Source organism: Carlito syrichta, unplaced genomic scaffold (genome assembly GCF_000164805.1).
Source record: "Carlito syrichta isolate Samal-C Ts95f unplaced genomic scaffold, Tarsius_syrichta-2.0.1 Scaffold138451, whole genome shotgun sequence".
Taxonomy (NCBI): domain Eukaryota; kingdom Metazoa; phylum Chordata; class Mammalia; order Primates; family Tarsiidae; genus Carlito; species Carlito syrichta.
The window spans coordinates 220,416-240,031 of NW_007082547.1; the positions used below are offsets into that span (position 1 = coordinate 220,416).

At 52.3% G+C, this 19,616-nt stretch overlaps 2 protein-coding genes across 2 annotated transcripts in view; one reads left to right on the forward strand and one right to left on the reverse strand.

The window, feature by feature from the left end:
* THAP4 (THAP domain containing 4) overlaps positions 1 to 19,616 on the forward strand; it is an 86,023-nt gene that overhangs the window by 64,381 nt on the left and 2,026 nt on the right. The gene's annotated exons all lie outside the window — the stretch shown is intronic.
* Positions 5,657 to 19,610, reverse strand: BOK (BOK, BCL2 family apoptosis regulator). The gene is made up of 4 exons (XM_021708481.1): positions 19,588 to 19,610; positions 17,009 to 17,137; positions 7,769 to 7,932; positions 5,657 to 6,838 (listed from the first exon to the last, which is right to left on the reverse strand). The coding sequence occupies exons 2-4, from the start codon at positions 17,121 to 17,123 to the stop codon at positions 6,713 to 6,715; spliced, it is 405 nt and encodes a 134-aa protein (XP_021564156.1). The 5' UTR covers positions 17,124 to 17,137; positions 19,588 to 19,610; the 3' UTR covers positions 5,657 to 6,712.

The window sequence follows — 19,616 nt, forward strand, 5'->3', positions numbered from 1 at the left end:
AGACCACAGACTGGGCACTGACATGTTCATCGTGGCTGGGATGCTTTATTTACAGGCCTTGCCATGGACAAAACCAGAAAAGTGTCTTACATCTACATCGATTTTCTAATTTTTATTGACTCATGTGAGGTTATATTGCAGAGATCAGGACCCTTCACCCGTAACTACTTTATTTATTTATTTTTTGAGTCAGAGTCTCACTCTGTCACCCAGACTGGAGTGTAGTGACAAGCTCATGGCCACCACAGCCTCGACCTGCTGGGCTCAGGTAATTCTTCTACCTCAGCCTTCCAACTAGCTGGAAGTACAGGCATGCACCACCACGCCCAGCTAATTTTTTATTTTTTGTAGAGACGAGGTCTCACCATGTTGCCCAGGCTGGTCTTGAACCTGTGGGCTCAGGCAATCCTCCTGCCTCCACCTCCCAATGTGCTGGGATTACACGCGTGAGCCACTGTGCCCAACAGCACCCATAACTACTCTAGCATGGGATATGCATTTTTTTTTTTTTAGTCAAGATCTCAAACGCTGTTGCTCAGTCTGGAGTGTGGTGGCACGATCGTAGCTCATGGCAGCCTTGAACTCCTGTGCTCAAGCAATACTCCCTCTTGAGTAGCTGGGATTCCAGACACACGGCACCATGCCCACCTTTTTTTTAGAGACAAGGTCTCACTATGTTGTCCAGGAAGGTCTCAAACCCCTCCGCTCAAGCAATCCTCCTGTCTTGGCCTCCCAAAGTGGTAGGATTACAGGCGTGAGTCACTGCACCCAGCCCCCATTTCTTTTTCAGTGTTTTCCTGACTATTTTTGTACTCTTGGCACTCGTGCACGTGCTCTTTCTCTCTGTCTCTCTCTCTCTCTCTCTCTCTCTCTCTCATGTGAACTTTATAATTAGCTTATTTAGATCCGGGGGGGAGAAACTTCTACTTTTTTTAAGGATTACATTAAATTTATAAAATTTACTTGTGGTGAGTTTTCTTGTTTCAGAGATGGTTTTCTTGGTATTTATTTCTGTTTGTCTTATTTTCTTTTGCTATAATTGAATACCATGAACTGACTTGAGGTGTTCAGTGCTATAGATGTGATTTTCCTTGGTCCTTCTGGTTCCTGGCTCATAACTCTCACAGACCTCGTTACAACCTTTTGTTACAATGTTGGGTGAGTTAGGCCCAGGGGCAGGCCTTAGGACACAGACTCTCTCTGTCTTTTTCCTGCCCTACTTTTACCTGCCCCAAGGCAGGATTCTCATCTTTCCTGCCTTCTGATTGTGAGTCTTAAAACCCTCCCCAGAGAGGGTCCCACCCTGCATCTTCGGGGAAGGAATGCTGAGGTCATGAGGCATGCAGGAAACTTCCAGATGATAGCTGAACACATGAAGGTTCTTGGAGGGTGGCACACCCCAGGAGGGCAGAGATCCTCTGCACCCCTGCCCCCACATCTCACCCTACACCTCTTTTCATCTATATCCTTATAATAAACTGGCAAATTGTGCTTCCCTGAGTTTTGTAAGCCTCTGCGGCAAATTAGTAGAACCCAAAGAAGGGGATCATGGGAACCCCAGCTTGAACTTGCAACTGGACTTGTGACGGGTGTTTGGGGCAGGGTAGTCTTGGGGACTGAGCCCTCACCCTGTGGAATCTAGTGCTATCTCCAGGTAAGTGTTGTCAGGACTGAATTGGAGGACACCGGGTGGTATCTGCTGCTTGGTGGTTTGGAGAAGCCTTCACATTTGATCACAGAAGTCTTCTGTGATGATTACTGCGATGTGAGAGCAGAGGAAAAAACACGCTTTGGGAGAGTTTTCTTTTAAAATATTTTCTTTTTTAATTTTTTAATTAAAAATTTTTTTTTTTGTAGAGACAAGTTCTCACTGTGTTGCCCAGGCCAGTCTCAAACTCCTGGGCTTCAGTGATCCTCCCATCACAGTCTCCCAAAATGCTGGGATTACAGGCATGAGCTACTGTGCCTGGCCTAGAATTTTATTTCTTACAGTTCTGAAGGCAGGGAAGTCCAAGGTAGAGGGCTTCATCTGGTGAAGGCCTTCTTGCTGGTGGGGACTGCAGAGTCTTGAGATGGTGCTAGATATCATGGTGAGGGAGCTCATGAGAGATGGCCAAATGGTTTTTATGACAGACCCACTCCTGATAACTGACCCAGTCCCTTAATAGCCCATTAATTCATGAATGGATGAATCCTCATGACCTAATCACCTCCCCGCAGTCCCCCCTCAATACCGCTGCATTGGGGACCAAGTTTCCAACACATGAGCTTTTGGGGAATGCATTCAAACCAAAGCACTATAGAAATCTACTTTGGTGTCTTTAAGGTATATTTAAAGTTTCTCTCATATAGGGTTTCACATTTTTGCCTTGGGACTTTATCTTTTTGTTGCTGTTAGAAATGGGTCATCTCTTCCATTCTATCTTCTAACTGAATGCATATACAAAGACCACTGATCTCTGTGTGTTACTTTAAATCCTGCTGTTTCCCTGAATTATATTAGTGTTTGTAACATTACTTTCTTGTGCCAGAAATACATCCAAGGATTTGATCCAAGAAGCGTATGACAAGAAGCCTGGGCAGGTGAGATGGTCTTGCTTGGTAGCTTCACTCTCCCCTCCTTCCTCCACCCCTTTCTCCTGCTGACTTCCTTCCCTCCCTCCCATCTGCTGTCCACCAGGCAGAAATTGCAAGACTGCCCCAGCCAGTGGTTTTGCTCTGAGCCAGACTTCACACAGCCATGAGACCTCTGGGTTCCCCTCTTCATGTTTCCTGGGGCTAGGAGCATGATAGGGGCAGGAAGGGCTTTGAAAGAGGCACTCCAGAGAGGGACCCAGGAGAGCAACAGAGGGGCCTGGAGGAAGGGGAAGGGAAGGGTGGGGTGAAGACGGTGCACAGGGGGACCTCACCTTCTAGCTTCAGGAGGCTGGACAGGAGATTTTAGCTCAACTCTGTGTTGTACCAAAGGGGAAACTGAGACTGAGTGAGGACATGTGTTCACCTTTCATCACCGAGTGTTCTGTGGCCTAAGCTGGAGTCAAACAGATTTTGGGAGGAGAATGTTCCTGCATCAGAAGGCAGGAGGTATGGGGCCTGCCTTGGACCAGTGAGTCTGGCCCAAAGGGAGGGATGGGCATACAGGAGCCCAACGTGAAAGGGATGAAAATGGACTGGACTGATTTGGGGTTGGGGGTTGGAGAGCTGGGCCGTGGAGCAATCTGGCATTTGTTTCCGGAGCACCGGAATGCTCTGGTATGGTACATGGTAGCAGAAGACAGCCTCCACTGAAGGAGTTAGGATAATCCCATTTGGAGATTTTGGAAACATCCACATTTCACATTTTGTCATGTTGGATTCAGTCACCAGTGTCCACAGTAAGGCCTGTGCAAGGCCACAAGGGAAACGGGGTAGTCCACCAGCCCTGCTCTCAAGGGGCCTCATCCAAAAGGGGCAGATGTTCACAGCTGAGGGAAAGGTCAGTGGTTGTGGGATTTCCCACATGGCTTGTTGGCCAGCAGCACCACAGAACGCATGAACTGCAAACTTCAGCCCGGCGTACCTGAACCAGAATTCCAGGGCATGAGCCTGGTGCTCTCTGTAGGGTACCTCTCTGCTATGGGTCAAGAGAGGCTTGGGTGCCGGCATTAGTGCTAGATCCAGAGGGATGATGAGATTGGCCTGGGGAAGAAGGGGAGGAGGGGGAAGAGGGCTGTGAGGGAACAGTGAGAAGGAGGGCGATGGGGAGGAAAGCTGTAGGAAAGCTGCTGGGGAAAGAAGAGGCCTACAGGGAGGTGGGTAGAGAGCTGGTGGGGGGGAAGGTGGAACAAGGCTGCTGGGGAAGGGGAAGGAGCAAGAGGAGTGGGGCTGCTGGGAGGACAAATCCACTCTAGCATTCCAATCTCCCTAAGCCTCTGAATCCCTTCTACATTACACCAAGGGAGATCAGGCATTTCCAGTTCTCCTACGTGGGCCACATTTTAGCCCACGTTTCAACCAACCAAACAGCCCTTTCTAACTCCTTTCTGGCAGCTGTAACATTAAATACAAAATCTCTTTTTAGTGAGCCCATATCAATAAATTCAGCCTGACCCAACTTTATGTTCCTCCTACCATTCTCCCACGATGTCGATATGCATTCCAACATATTTCTGGGATATCTGTGTTCATTGGAACACTCATGTTCTCCCTGAGTATAGCCTAACTCTTCACCTCTAGGGGCCTGCCTGAATTTGAGTCTAGTTATATGGTGGGGTGAGTCCTGAAGAGAATCAGCTTGGTCTTGCTTGGCTACTGCCTTAGGGGAGGCCATTAGCCTTTTCCTCAGACAATGCGGGGTTAATCCCCTAATACGGTGGTGGAAAGGCCAGTCCATATCACTAGAGGTGGGGTGGCCACTTCCACTGATAAAGACTCAGCAAAATTTAGGGGCTCAATGTCTCCACTACGTCAGGGTCTTCCCACACATCCTCCTTCCAACTTTCAGGGTCCCATTTTGTCCCAATTAAAGGCTCACTTTCACAGTAGACACCCCATGAGGCTGGGAGTTCAACTTGTGTTGTCACCCAGGCACCTGAAGGATGAGATTCTGGATTTGATTTCCAGTAGTCCCAGCCCTGCAGCTAAAGGAGATGAGTTTCTCCTGGGGCAGACCCAACAATTTTCAGATTACTTATGTGGTGCCGCAACTGGGGATTTGAATCCCTGAGTTTACTCTTTTCTTTTCCCATTTTGTCCAGTACAATTAGGAGCAACCAGGTGATCCCATTATTTTTTTTTTTTTTGAGTTGGGTGTCTCACTCTGTTGCCTAGGCTGTAGTGCAGTGGCACTACCACAGCTCACCACAGCCTTGACCTCCTTGGCTTAGGCTATCCTTCCACCAGTCTCGAGTAGTTGGAACTACAGGCACACACCACCACACCCAGTTAATTTTTAAAATTTTTTTGTAGAGACTAGGTCTCACTATGTTGCCTAGGACTGGTCTCAAGCAATCTTCCTGGTTCAGCCTCCCAAAGTGCTGAAATTACAAGCATGAGCCGCTGCAGCTGGCCCATTACACTCTAGTTTGACTAAAATGTTCTAAAGTCACCCAGAACCTTGCTTTTTTTTGTTTTGTTTTTGAGTCGGAGTCTCACTCTGTCACCCAGGCTGGAGTTCAGTGGCATGCTCACGGCCACTGCAGCCTCTAACTGCTGGGCTCAGGTGATCCTTCTACCTCAGCCTTTCAAGTAGCTGCAGCTACAGGCACATGCCACCACGCCCAGCTGACTTTTTTATTTATTGTAGAGATGAGGTCTTGCCAAGTTACCCAGGCTAGTCTCAAACCCATGGACTCAATCCGCTTGCCTTGGCCTCCCAAAGTGCTGGGATTACAGGTGTGAACCACTATACCTAGCCAGAACCTTGCTCTCTACTTAAGTATTTAATTAGGAGCATCAATGGCTATACTTTGAGTATCTCTATTGCCACACCACACCACGGATTATCAGTGCTCTTTTTGCTATTGAAAATAGGCATTAGTGTCTGTAATCAGACTAGAGAACCAATTATAGAAACCCTCCCATCACCACCCCTCCAATTACTGTCAAGCAAATTCTCCACGCCTTTTACCACTTCATAGGTAGAGGCTATTTCACACAGTAAGAGTGACACTTTGTCTAAAATGAAAGCGATAGTTTGGAGATGTTTATTGCCACCCTCTACCCCCATGGGACTTGAACACTGCTTGATTCTGGGACTGGCTTTCTGTAGGGGCCCTCCCAACTGAGAACTCCCCAAGTGTGTGGCTTTTGGAGGGTAGGCTGTTAGGCCAGCCCTGACTCCAGAGAAAGTATCACCGCACCCAGCCTGTGCGTGTCTTTTGAGTGCCATGCTGCACCAGGCTGGGACAGGGCTACCAGGGGCTCCAGGAAGGATGTCTCGTGTGCTCTGACCAGGGAACTGTGGGCATCAAGGAAGGCTGTGGGTGGCTCAGGGCCTCAAGTGCACCCTGCAGGGATGGATTTCTTGGTCTGAGTTTTTAGGGGATCTTGTCGGGCACATCCCCATGTAGTCATATCGATGGGGTCACCTCACCCTCCATTGATGTGAAACATTACTGGGATCCAACTTCTGCAGACTTCCTTCTCATCCATAGGATTTCTCATTTATTGGTCAGGTGTGCTGGCCTGGTCCCTACATACAAGGACCCTGTCACAAGTGGGGGACAAACTTTCCCTCCAGAAATGGATTAAGCAATCAGTACATGAGCCTTATGCTGTTTTGGAGGTAGCAAGTCCCCATGGCTCCCTCAGCTTTGGCCAGGACAGTCAGTCACCTTCAGATGGAATGTGCAGGACCATGAGGACACATGTCCTGATAGTCCCTCTTCCTTCAATGGGACCGGGGGCATCAAATGAGAGCATACTGTTCCCTTCCTTTGGGGCCTAGGAGTTGACCCTGACTTCCAGGCCCCAGAAAGAAAAGGGAAGACACAGGGGTTCCAAGAGGAGGGGACAAGGGGGAAGGGTCACAGGCTGGCCCTGAAGTCCTGCTCCAGGCTCAGGGAAGCCCCTCCCTGCTCACCCCTTCCAGAGGGCCTGGGTCTGCAGAGGATTGGGGTTCAGGGCTCCTAGGGTTGGCATGCTCCCGGCTTGGGTGGGGAGGAGGGAGATGCTTTCAGGTGCTGAGGGCCTCCTGTGTCGGGCCCAGAGGGCCAATGCCCAGGTGGGCAGTTCATCTCTCTGGCAACAGCACAAAGAAGGCAGCCTTCAGGAAGCGGCCAAAGCTGCAGAGTGCAGCCACCAGCCAGTGGGAGCGGAGGCCAGGGTCCGTGCTGACCACACACTTGAGGACGTCGGTCTGAGAGGGAAGAAGGGATGGTTAGAGAACATAGCCTAGAACACTAGGACCCCAGCACTTTGCACCAGAATATCAGCCAAATCGCGCGAGGGAAACACAAGGCTGTGGAGGGAAGGAGGATTGAGTCTTGTCTGGGCTGAAGGCTCCAGCATGGGATCAGACCCAGCCATGAGGATTCGGACAGCATGAAGGACAAGGAGACACCCAAATTGGAGACAGGAGGTATTCAGGCCAGGCTAGGCAAAAGGCCCTGCCGAGCAGGAAAGAGGTCTGTGTGCCCTACACCAGGACCCACAGACACCCAGAGCTGGGTGTTGGTTCCCCTCAGCCACCTGCCTGCTGTCCCAGAGGGGCTACAAATACCCCAGCATCCTCTTATGAGACCCTTGGAGCCTGGCCTGCCAGGAAGGGACAGACTCAGCTTCAGACTCTCCCTTGGAACAAGAGCAGGAACTGAGCTTTCCAGAAGTCCAAGGAGCACCTGAACACCTGAAGTCCCTTCTGAAATAATGGATGTATGTCCCCTCCTTATTTTATTTCTTCTGCTAAGAAATGAAGTCTTTTCCCTGCAGCCTGGATCAAAGTGTCCCTGCCCACTGGCCGGTCCTCCATGCTTGGAGCCCAGCAGCATTTGTGGCTTGGCTAGGGCGGGGTGGGCAATCAGAGGCATGAAGACAGCGAAAGGAATTGATTCTGACATGCTGACACCTGCCCCTTCAGACCTTGCTTTTCCCCCTCTGGGGTGAGCAGGGGCTTGGGGGCAGCAGGTATTTATGACAGGGGTCGGGGGAAGGAGTCGGGGGTCAGGGGACAAAGTGCTGGATCTGGGCAGAAGAGCGAGCCAGCCTGCCTGTGGGCCTCAGAGCCCCTGGCCCCACAACCTCTGCCCTCTGTCCCCTCCACTCTCCCTCCCTGCACTCAGGTGCTCACCCATCCACCACGCCTCCTCAGCCAAGTCGCCAGGGTCTTGCGCACAAATTCTCCCAGGCAGTCGACGAGGGCGTGGACCATGGCGGGCTGGGCCTGCCTCACGCAGTCTACAGCCAGTCCTGCAGCCACCGCGTACAGAGATACCACCTTGCCCCATGTGATACCTGCAGGGAAAAAGACGGTCAAGACCAGGGGAGTCCTGCCCACGGGAGAAATGAAGGGGCTGAGTTTCTCAGAACTGCTTTCCTGCTTGCCATCCAGCTGATGACCAGAGACAGTACCAAAGGGTCCAGGCCCCTCTCCACAGGACACCCAACCAGCTGACTATCTGCAGCTAGCCTGGCCATCATCTCTAATGGCTCAGTCTTGCCACTCTCCCCATCGTGGGTAGTTCTTAGGAGGGTTCTTCGCCTCCACTGCACACCTGCATGACTCAGGATGAAACCTGCCCAGCCCACATCTGTGGAGGAGGCCAGAGGGACAGCAGGGAGGAAACCAAGGGGTAGAGGGGGTGGGCTGACTTGGAGCTGGATAGAGTAAACAGTGAGCATCCCTGGCTTGTCTGTTCCCCTCAATGGGCCCATCATTCATGTATTACATAGAAAGAAACAGGCCTGCGGGAGGAACCACCTTCCCCAGAACCACTAACCTACCTTTCTACCTAGTAGGAAAAGACAGATGAGCTGCAGAAAGAACATTGGCAAATTAAGGATAGAATGTCTCCTTTAACATAAAAAGAGGTTTTACAAATCAATGAGAAAAGAGAGAAGGCTTTCAAAAGAAATCTGAGCACAGAATAAACAGCTTATTCACAAAAGAAATACAAATAACAGACATATGACAAAATGTTGACCTTCACTAATAAAGAAAGGCAAATTAAAACAAGAGGCAGATTTCAATCTGTCATATTAAAAATTTTTTTGTTTTTATTTTTTATTTGGGGTCTCACTCTGTTGTCCTGGTGGAGTGCAGTGGTATAACCACAGTTCCCCACAGCCTTGACCGCCTGGGCTCAGATGAGCCTCCCTCCTTAGCCTTCCAAGTAGCTGGGACTACAGGTAGCACTGTGCCTAATTTTTTAAAGTTTTTGTAGAGACAAGTTCTCGCTATGTTGCCCAGACTGGTCTCAAACTCCTGGGTTCAAGCAATCCTCCCCACCTTGGCCTCCCAAAGTACCAGGATTACAGGTGCACACTACCACGCCTGGCCATTAAAAACTTTTTTTTTCCTGAGTCGGAGTCTCAGCCTTGACCACTGCCTTGACCTGTTGGGCTCTGGTGATCCTTCCATCTCAGCCTTTCACAGGCATGTGCCACCACGCCTGGCTAATTTTTTGGTTTATTGTAGAGATGAGGTCTCGCCATCTTGCTCAGGCTGGTCTTGAATCCCTCTCAAACTCCACTCTGCCTCCCAAAGTGCTGGGATTACAGGTTTGAGCCACCGGCCATTAAAAACTTTTAAATGGCTGTGTTAAGAACTCAGGTAACTTCACAGTCTTGTAAACTTTGATGGGAAGCTCAACTGGAAGGCATCTGGCAATATCTGAGAGGCCACTAAACATGCATGCCCAGTAACGGTCCTTGCAGGAAGTTAGTCTGAGGAAGCAGTATAGGCAAAGATTAAGCACTCCTCCTCAATCTCTTCTCCTAGCAGCCACAAGGATCTTTTATGAAAACATAAGACAGCTCAAACAAATACCTGTTCACAATGTTCACAGCCAGCCATTCGCAATGGCCAAAAGGTGGAAACAACCCAAATGCCCATCAGCAGATGAATGGAAAAACAAAATGTGGTCCAGCCACACAATGGAGTATTATTCAATCATAGAAAGGAAAGAATTTCCAACAAAGGCTATAACATAGATGAACCTCAAAAACATGGTGCGGGAAAAAAGCCAGACACAGAAGGCCAAATATGTTGTATGAGTGCACTTCCATGAAATGCCCAGAACAGAGACAGAAAGCAGGTTAGTGGTTGCCAGGGAGGAGAGGTGGGGAATTAGGAGTGATGGCTAAGGGGACAGGGTGTTATGGGGTAATGAACTCTTCAAACTAGAGAGAGCTGGTGGTTGCACAGCACTGTGAATGCAGCAATGAACTGTACACTTTTAAATGGTTCACTGCATGTTACATGAATTTCACCTCAATAAAAAGAAATGGCACCGGGCGTGGTGGCTCACTCTTATAATCCCAGCACTTTCAGAGGTGGAGGAAAAATGATTGCTTGAGCCCAGGGGTTTGAGACCAGCCTGGGCAATTTGGCAAGCCCTCGTCTCTACAATAAATCAAAAAATTAGCTGGGTGTGGTGGCACACAGCTCGTCTGTAGTTCCAGTTATGTGGAAGGCTGAGGCGGAAGGATCACCTGAGCCCAGCAGGTCGAGGCTGCAGTGATGTGAGTGTGCCACTGCACTCCAGCCTAAATTTTTATTATTATTAAATAAAAATAAAAATTTTAAAATAAAAAGAAATGGGAAGAAAACTGCAATCAGGTCAGCCACAGTGGCTTTGGAAGGGCAAGGTGAAAGGATCACTTGAGGCCAGGAGTTCAACACTAGAATGGGCAACATAGCAAGACCCAGTCTCTACAAAGAAAATTTTTAAAAAAAGACAGATGTGGTGGCATATGCCTAGAGTCCCAGCTACTTGGGAGGCTGAGGTGGGAGGATTGCTTGAACCCAGGAGTTCAAGGTAACAGTGAGGTATGATGGCACCACTGCACTCCTGGCTGGGCATTAAAAAAGATTTTTCTTCAGACCATGTCATTCCCCCTGCTTAAACTCTCCCGTTGCTGTTACTTTCCATCTCTTTCAAAATAAATTCATGCCTGAAATCCCAGCTGAGCTGGCCTCTGGCCCATTTCCAACACCCTGGTGTTCTTGTCATTGCTCAGAAACACACACCTGGCACCGCCCTGGGGCTGTGTCTGATGCACTTCCCCACCCAAAGGGTTCTGTTCCAGGCTCCTTCTTCCTAGGGCCATGTGGGGAGTGGAGGGTTAATGTGGATGGGGCTGAGGAGCCTGATGTCAGGACTAGCGCCAGAGAATCTGCCCTCTGCAGAACTTTCAGAACAACGCCTCCTTCTGAGGTATCTTGTCCCATCCCAGCAGAGGACAGTGTGTTCTCAGTGATGGCCACATTTCATCTCTGGAGAAAGAAAGGAAAACAGGGTTCTGCAGGTGCCACCAGGATGGTCTCCAGGGGGTAGAACAAGTATCTCGTCTTCTTTGAGCTCGTCTGTGTTATCTTTCTTTTTTTACTGACAGATGACTCCATCACCATAATCTTTTTTTTTTTGAGTTGGAGTCTCATCCTGTCACCCAGGCTGGAGTGCAGTGGCACACTCAACGGCCACCCCAGTGTCGACCTGCTGGGCTCCGTTGATCCTTCCGCCTCAGCCTTCCAAGTAGCCGGAACTACAAGCGTGCGCTACCATGTCCGGCTAGTTTTTTATTTATCATAGAGACAATGTCTCGTCAAGTTGCCTGAGCTGGTCTTGAACCCACGGGCTCAGGCAATCCACTTGCCTCGGCCTCCCAAGTGCTAGGATTACAGGCTGAGCCACCAAGCCTGGCCCATAAATCTTTTTAAAATGGGATGTTTTCAGCATATTCACAAAGTTGTGCAACCATCACCTCTATCTAATTCCAGAACTTTCTCTTTTCTGTTTCCCAGTGGCACAATCACAGCTCACCACAGCCTTAACCTCTTGAGCTCAGGTGATGCTTCCACCTCAGCCCCCCCAAGTAGCTGGTACTACAGACATAAGCCACCACGCTCGGCTAATTTTTTTATTTATAGAGACAAGGTCTCACTATGTTGCCCAGACTGGTCTTGAACTCCTGGGCTCATTGCCTCGGCCTCCCAAAGTGCTGAGAATACAAGCATGAGTCTCAGTGCCCAGCCTAATCCCAGAAACATTTTCATTGCACCCAGAAGAAACTGCATTAAAAGTCACTCTCTGTTTCCCTAAAGCCCCTGGCAACCACTAATCTGCTTTCTGTCTCTATAGATTTACCCATTCTGAATTATTTCATATAAATGAAATCACAAAGTATGTTCCATTTATACCTGGCATATTTCACTGAGCAAGTTTTCAAGCTTCATCTACACTGTAGCATATATCAGTACTTCATTCCTTTTCATAGCTGAATAATATTCCATAGTATGGATAGTCTACATTTTGTTTATCCATTTGTCAATGGCCTTTAGCCAATAACCTTTTGGCTATTATGAATAATGCTGCTGTGAACACTAGCATGCGAGTTTTCGTGTGGATGTATGTTTTCACTTCTCTTGGGCACATAGCTAGGAGTAGATTTGCTGGGTCATATGGTTAAACCCCATGTTGAACCATCTGAGGAAGGCCCAGACTTTTTTTCTGAGTTGGAGTCTCACTCCATCACCCAGGCCAGAGTGCAGTGGCACACTCACTGCCACCCCAGCATCGACTTGCTGGGCTCCGCAGCAATCCTTCCACCTCAGCCTTCCAAGTAGCCAGAACTACAGTGTGTGCTACCACGCCTGGATAGTTTTTGATTTACCGTAGAGACCTCAGATCTTGCCAGGTTGCCCAGGCTGGTCTCAAACCCATGGGCTCAGGCAATTCACTCACCTCGGCCTCCCAAAGTACTGGGATTACAGGCTGAGCCACCGAGCCCAGACCAGACTGTTTTTCAAAGCAGGTGCACCATTTTACATTCCCACCAACAGTGTATAAGGGTTCTGATCTAACCACTTCTTCAGTAACACTTGTGGTTATCTGACTTTCTGATTCTAGCCATCCTAATAGGCATGAAGTAGGCTGTTTGTTTATTTTGGAGACAGGGTCTTACTCTGCTGTAACCTCAAACTCCTGAGCTCAAGCAGTCCTCCTGCCTCAACCTCCTGAGTAGCTGGGATTACTGCAGGGAAGTGAGTTTGATTTGCTTTTTTTTTCTGAGTCAGAGTTTCACTCCATCACCCAGGCTGGAGTGCAGTGGAATGCTCATGGCCATCCCAGTGTCAACCTGCTGGGCTCTGGCAATCCTTCTGTTTCAACCTTCCAAGTAGCTAGAACTACAGGCGCATACTACCACGCCCAGCTAATTTTTTGATTTATTGTAGAGACAAGGTCTTGCCAAGTTGCCCAGGCTGGTCTGGAACCTGCAGGCTCAGGGAATCCACTCGCCTCAGCCTCCCAAAGTGCTGGGATTACAGGCTGAGCCACCTAGCCTGGCTGATTTGCATTTCTATAGTGACCGATGATGTTGAACGTCTTTTCCTGTGTTACTTGGTCATTTAGACACCCTCCTTGGAGAAATGTCTATTCCAATCCTGTGCCCATCTTTCAATTGGATTGTCTCAGAGTTATTTACTTATTTCTTCAGTATTTTATTATTTTTCTGTGGTAAAATATTTTGCTCTTATAAGAAAAAAAATGAAAACTATTGCCAACACTTAATCAAGAAAGAAAAAACAAGTTTTTCCACTGGCAGATACTTTGAAGCCCAAAGTGAAGACAACAACAGTTGCCTCTGCCTTGGCTGAGGGCTCAGTTGTTCAGCCACCTGGGGCTGGAGACTTGGAGGCCACCTTGAAGCCCTGCCCTGCCGCCCCCAAGCTACCCACATCACCAGCCATAGCCCCGGTTCCGAGGAGGCACAGGCTGTGCCACTTCCCTACAGTACAGAGCCCGCATGCCCAGGGGTGCTTGCCAAGAGGAAGAGGGGGAGAAGATCCAGAGGGTCACTGTGCATGACTGGCTGGTGTGGGAGGAGCCTTTCAGCCCAAAGACAGGTGAGGTGCGGGAGGGGCAGCCACAAGCTGGTCTGTGGGGGACAGTCTGGGAGCCAGCGAGGGCTGAAGAGGGCAGTCCTGTGACCCCATTCTCCCAGGGGCCTTGCTCTTGCTCCTAATTCAGGTGACTTTGAAGTTCAGAGATGTTAAGAAATCAGTTGGAGGTCACACAGCCCATGAGGGCACTGCTGCCTTGGGCCTAGAGTGGCAAAAGGGCCCGGTGAGGGTGTGGAGGTTGCCACAAGAGATGCAGAGGCTTGCATGGGACAAGCCAGCCGGCGCCAGGTAGGATGGGGGATGCTGACCACGGGATAGTCTGGGATCCACTCCAGTTTTCCAGTGAAAACTGGTTAAACTAAACTCTACAAATGTCCCGTGCTGTTCATGCTGCATGTGCCCTTATCAACTGTGTGCCAGCTTCTTCCTACCATCACCTTCCTCCCCCGCCCCGCCAGGTGACCTCCCAGAACCAGAGACTTTCTGGGCACCTCCTCCACCACAGGCCAGGTGCAGCTCGGGCAAGGCTGGGCAGGCAGGGGGTGTCCTGGTTCCATCCTCTCTCCCTGCCACACTTGCCACCACCCAGGGCTTGGCCCCACCTCCTGGCTCCGTCACACCCACCGGCAGGCTGCTGCATTCTCAAAAATGCCTGTTCCTTTTAAAGCCAGGCTGAGGCTCATAAACCCAGAGGCCAACAGCCTGGAGACAGACATCTGGACGGCCACCCACGCTCCAGCGTCAGCCAAGGGAGGGCTGAGGGTGGTCGTCAGCCCAGGACGCCTGCTGCTCCCGACTTCCTTCCTGGGCCCTGCCGCTGCCCCTCCTCCTCCAGACACTGGCCAGGGTCCCTTTGAGGGGCCTGGCGCCTGACCAGTCAGCTCCTGCTGCTGTGCGCCCATCCCTGCCCCATTGCCCGCCCTGTGCCACAGCCTCTACCCCCGCCCCCGCAGGCCCACTCACCTGGCTCCTGAGCCACACCCACTCACCCACCAGCTCCCCCACCTGACCCAGATCTGTCCCACGATGCTCCTCATCCTGGTCTGGGCCTGCTGCCTCCCAGCGAAGCCTACACCGAGACCTCTTCCCCCAGCCCATCAGGCTGGCACATGGGGGTTTCCAAAGCCAACATGAACAAGTCAGATTGATTTATTTCTCCCAAAGGAACAGGAAGCAGTGACAGAGTCCAAACTCTGAGGAGCACTGGACAGGAAGTCCTGCCGCTACCCATACTGGATCTGCCTCCTTTCCCCCTGCCATGACCTGTGGTCACCTGCTCTCCTTCAGGTGTAGTGTCGGCCATTCCAGAGTCACAATAGTATGTGCTGCAGCAACGTGATAACCCCGGAATCCAGGACCAGACCTCATCTGGACTCCCTTCCCAGGACCCACCTTAGGGAGCCCTCCCTCTCCACCAGTCCCCCCAGTTCCTCTCCCCATTACATCCTAGCCCTGGTGACTTATGTCCAGTGAGGTCAGCAGTGACCAAGCAGTAGCACTGAGGGAGGCTGGATTCTGTCAGCCAACTACCCTTTGTCCCCTGCTGCCCCAGCCACCAGCCGAGGGGGCACTCCTGAATCAGGTCCTGCTGCATCCACAGGTGGCTCACCTGCCCACCAGGGTTTGATGAATCTCCTTGGGAGAGGACGCTGGAGGTCAACACACGGTCACCCCACAAGGGGTGGGGCCTATGGGGCTGGGGCCTGCCTCTGAGCACAATGCAGAGGTCTTTCCACTCTTGGCATTCTTTCCTGGTCTTCGGGGCGGGCAGAGGTCATTAGGCCAACTGAGGCCCCAGGCTCTGAGCGTTCCCCTTGAGGTGTGGGATGAATCTTCACAAGGCAGGGACTATGGTTTCCCCTGGCATCCTCTGCCCTGAAGCCCTGCTTCTGCTGTTGTCTGGATTGTCCTACAGGTGAGAAAACTGAGGCCGGAGAGGCAAGGGCATGGGAAGGGCATGCAGCTGATTAGTGACTGACTCAGACCAGCTCACAGAAAGGGAGGCTCAAGGCCTCCCTGCGGCGGGGGGGCCCGTAGTGGTCAGACGTCTTCCAGAAAGCCAGGGGGGATGTGGCCCCCTCCTGGCTGCAAGCTTCCGGGTGTTCCGTTGACCCATGGATCCCCTGGCCCAGAGTCTTGCTCATCACCTGGACAGTACTTGGAGAACGCCTGAGGGTTCTGCCACTGAAGGAGGTGCCCCCTCAGGGCAAGGGCTCCCTTCACCCCGACAGCAGCGCCCAGTGCTGGCCACAGACCAGGGGCAGACTCGGCGTGGGGTGCCAGGATGAGACCTGAAGGCAGAGAGCTGAGGTCTGTGGGGCCGGACCTGATGACATTGGACAAGCAGACAGAAGTCACACTGGGCAAAGCCAGGCCAGCTGAGGACAAGTGGACAACAGGGCACCTAGCAGGGTCCTGAGAGGGGGAGAGGGGTCCTGAGTTTGGAGGCGGGGTGCAGACAGGAAGCAGCAGGATCTGGGAGGCCAGGGGGCTGTCACCTGCTCCTGGGCCAGAGATGGGGGCACCCAGGAGGTTCCCAGATGAGTCAGGCACAGCTAAGTGAGATGGCCACTGTTCTCCAAAGATGCCCCAGACAGCCACTGTGCCTAGGCTTCATACTCTCATGCTGTCCTCTTCCCTTGATGTCAGCTGTTGAGGCTCACCTTTGACGAACAGAATTTGGCACGGTAACCTCTGACTTCTTTTTTTATTTTGAGTCAGTTTCACTCTGTCATCCAAGTTGAGTGCAGTGGCACACTCACGGCCACAGCAGCCTCGACCTGCCGGGCTTAGGTGATCATTCCACCTCAGCCTTTCAAGTCGCTGAAACTAGGCACACGCCACCACACCTAGCTAATTTTTTTTTTAATTTACTGTAGAGACGAGGTCTCACCAAGTCGCCCAGGCTGGTCTCGAACCCATGGGCTCAGGCAATCCTCTCACTTTGGCTTCCCAAAGTGCTGGAATTATAGGGGTGAGCCACCATGCCCAGCCATAACTTGTGACTTCCTTAAAGCCTGGCAGTGCCCACCCAGGTCATCTGGGATGGTCACTCTTGGACACACCCCCTTGGGACCCAGCACATGCTGTAGAAGCCCAACCCCCACAGGGCACATGCAGGAGCTCCAGCAGCAGGCGCATCCAGCCAACAGTCAGGGCTGGGAGCCCCAGGATGAGCCACCCCACAGGACTGCAGGTCACTGTGCCCCAGCCAATGCTCACGCCAACTGCCTAGCTTCCCACTGACCCTCAGAACCACAAGAGGCATCAAATGTTGCTGTTTGAGTCTGAATGTTCCAGGTTGGTGGCTCCATCTTGCAGCTACAGACACCCCCAGCAGCGAGCAGGCACCTGTGGACACCCGGCATCTCTGAGACTGGTGGGGCCATCTCATGGGGACCCTGTGAGCCTGATCCACAGACCCCAGCCCTTCTGAGGTCCCATGGAAGGATGGGTGAGGCCTACCTGCAGAGAAGATGTGGCCCGCCACAGCTAGGAATGCGTCAGTCACCACAGGCTCAGACTGCAGAGATATGTGCAACTGGCGTGCTACGTTGCGGTAGACACTGGGCCGGATCATCTCCAGCTCATCCCCTGTATGGTTACATGAACGGGTGAGCAGCAGCCCATACTCGCCCTGACCCCAGCATCACACACAGGCCTGAGGCCAGCCCATACTTTGGCCCCCATGGACACAGCTGGCTTGGGGACCCCACCCTGCACTTAACACGTTCTAATTCCCCACCCATTTCCTGCCCTGATCCCCGCTTAACCTGTGTGACTCCCACCCCCACTGGACCCACCTGACCTCACCTGATCTCCCTAACCTTGGGCCCTAGGGAAAAGGAGACCAGGAAGGTGCTGAGGTGCCCCCAGTCCGGCTGCTGTGACACAGCCCCTTCTGACAAGCCAGCCCCCCTGGGGACAAGCCTGCTGAGCCGGTGGGGCAGGAATGCTTCGATGAAGCGTAGGCTGTGCCTGCTGTGACTCACAGCCGACAGGCAGCAGGGCTGCCCAGGCAGCAGGAGGGACCAGGCAGGCTGCCAGAGCCCAACCTGGGGAGGGACTGAGCGGGGAGCCCCTCTTGGGTGGGCAGCCTACACTGCCTCAGAGGGCATCATGGCTCAGGCCCAGCATTGCTCAGGGGACAGCTCAGGGGAATGGATTTGGAGAGGCTAGGCTGTTGTCCTAGGTCACCGGCACCACCCATGCTCCCACCTGGGCTCCTGGCACCAAGCAGGAGTGTTGGATGTGGCCCCGAGTCAGCCCAGCCCTAGCAGGCCGAGGAAATGCCTCCCACAGGCCCGCCTGCCCGTGTGCTGGCTGCAATGCCCTTGGCAGCAACGCGCAAGTACCCGGCGATGGTGCCGGGAATTCTACACGGCCCTCGGATTGGGTGTCCCCAGTCCAGCCAGTTCTCCAGCCAAAGCAAACAGGGAAATGTTGCCGACTGGACCGTCCCAGCTGATAAGGGCGCCTGTCATCCCTGGGGCCAGCTGCTGTCCATCTCATTAATTAAGATCTGGAACCAGAGCAGAAGTGAGGAGAAGCCTGCCAGGGGTGGGGGGATGGCATGGAAATTCCCAGGGCTGGCCTGGTTGTTCCCACACACAGACCTCAGGGGCCACTGGGGGCTGGCCCCCAGAGACTGACTGTGGGGCTGCAACCTGGGTTTCTTCCTGTCTGTGGCTGCCTGAGGAACTGGGGGCAGGCTGGGGGGGAGGGAAGACAGTGCAGGCCTCAGGGGACTCACCCTGAACATCTGTGAGAGTAGAACAAAGCAAACAAGACAGAAATGGGAACGTCTGGGTGTCTGAGCTGTCTCCCTCTCTCTGGAGCCCCCTTAGCCATCTGGGACTTCCTCCCCGCAATCCTAGAGCCTTCTAGAATGCACTCCTGGGGTCATCCTCACTGCCCTACTGGAAGATACAAAATGCTACTAAACTGGCTCACTCTTGCCTCTCGCCATACCTAGAAACCTTCCTTCCATTCTCAGATGGAATACTATCTGCTTCTGGAAACTCTGTGGTGGCACCCATGAAATCTGTTTCCACCCCCACACACACTCCTGAGTGTTCCAGGTCTACACAGCCTTTCTCCCAGGGCCCAGCAAATGCAGGGGCCACACAAAACAGGGGCAAGCCCACACCTGTATCAGCCCAAGGATAGGCAAGGTGTCCCTTCTCACAGGGGCGCTCCCCGGACCCGATCATGAGCCAGCCTCTCCCCAGAGAGCTACCCATTCAGGGTTTCACCTCTGCTGTCACCTCCCTTCCTGGACCTTCCCACTCTTGGGTTTGGGTTTTTTTTCCTGGTGCCCTCTCCGGGTACCCAATACATATTCACAGGTGAAGGGCAGCAGCCCAGTAGTGGTGAGGGGAGGCTGAGCCGCTCTGTTTGGTTGGTTCCTCCCTTTCTGGAATCCAGACCTTGGAGAAGGTGGAGGTAGTTACTGGGCTGTGTGTGACCCTGGAAACAAGTACCCCCAGGAGGAAGGTCTTCACAGGAGGAGCTGTCTTGGTGAGATTTTAACCCCCTAGCAAAATGTGTGTGCAACTCCATAAGGGGGCCCAGAAGGCCTCCAAATCAAGAGGAGAGAGCAGGGCTGAATCCTCCAACTGGTGACCGAAAGGACCTATTTTCCAAAACAAACATCGGGACACGTGGTCCGACAAAGGATTTTGTGCCCAGTTGAGTACAAGGGTCACTGTGGGAGTTTAGCCACTAAAACATTATTCTTTCTGGAGTTTTCTATTGTTTATTATTCAGAATGTCTGAAATCCGGGCTGAGCAGGCGACTGGGGTGGGGGTGGGGGCCTGCGGTGTGTGAATTAACAAGCGGGGAACTTGAGAGGTTAGATAGGGGAACACGGGCTGGGCGGCGGATTCTAGGCACCCCAGGGACAGCCCCTTCTCTCTGCCTGGGAGGGAGACTGAGGCCCAGAGGAGGAAAGAGGCTGTCCCGGTCATCCGGCCGGCAGGGACAACGGCTTTCAGCTCCGAAGGGCAGCCCTGGGACCCCGCCCGCCGGGTTCCGCACTCACCCAAGCGCAGCAGCACGGCGCACACCTCT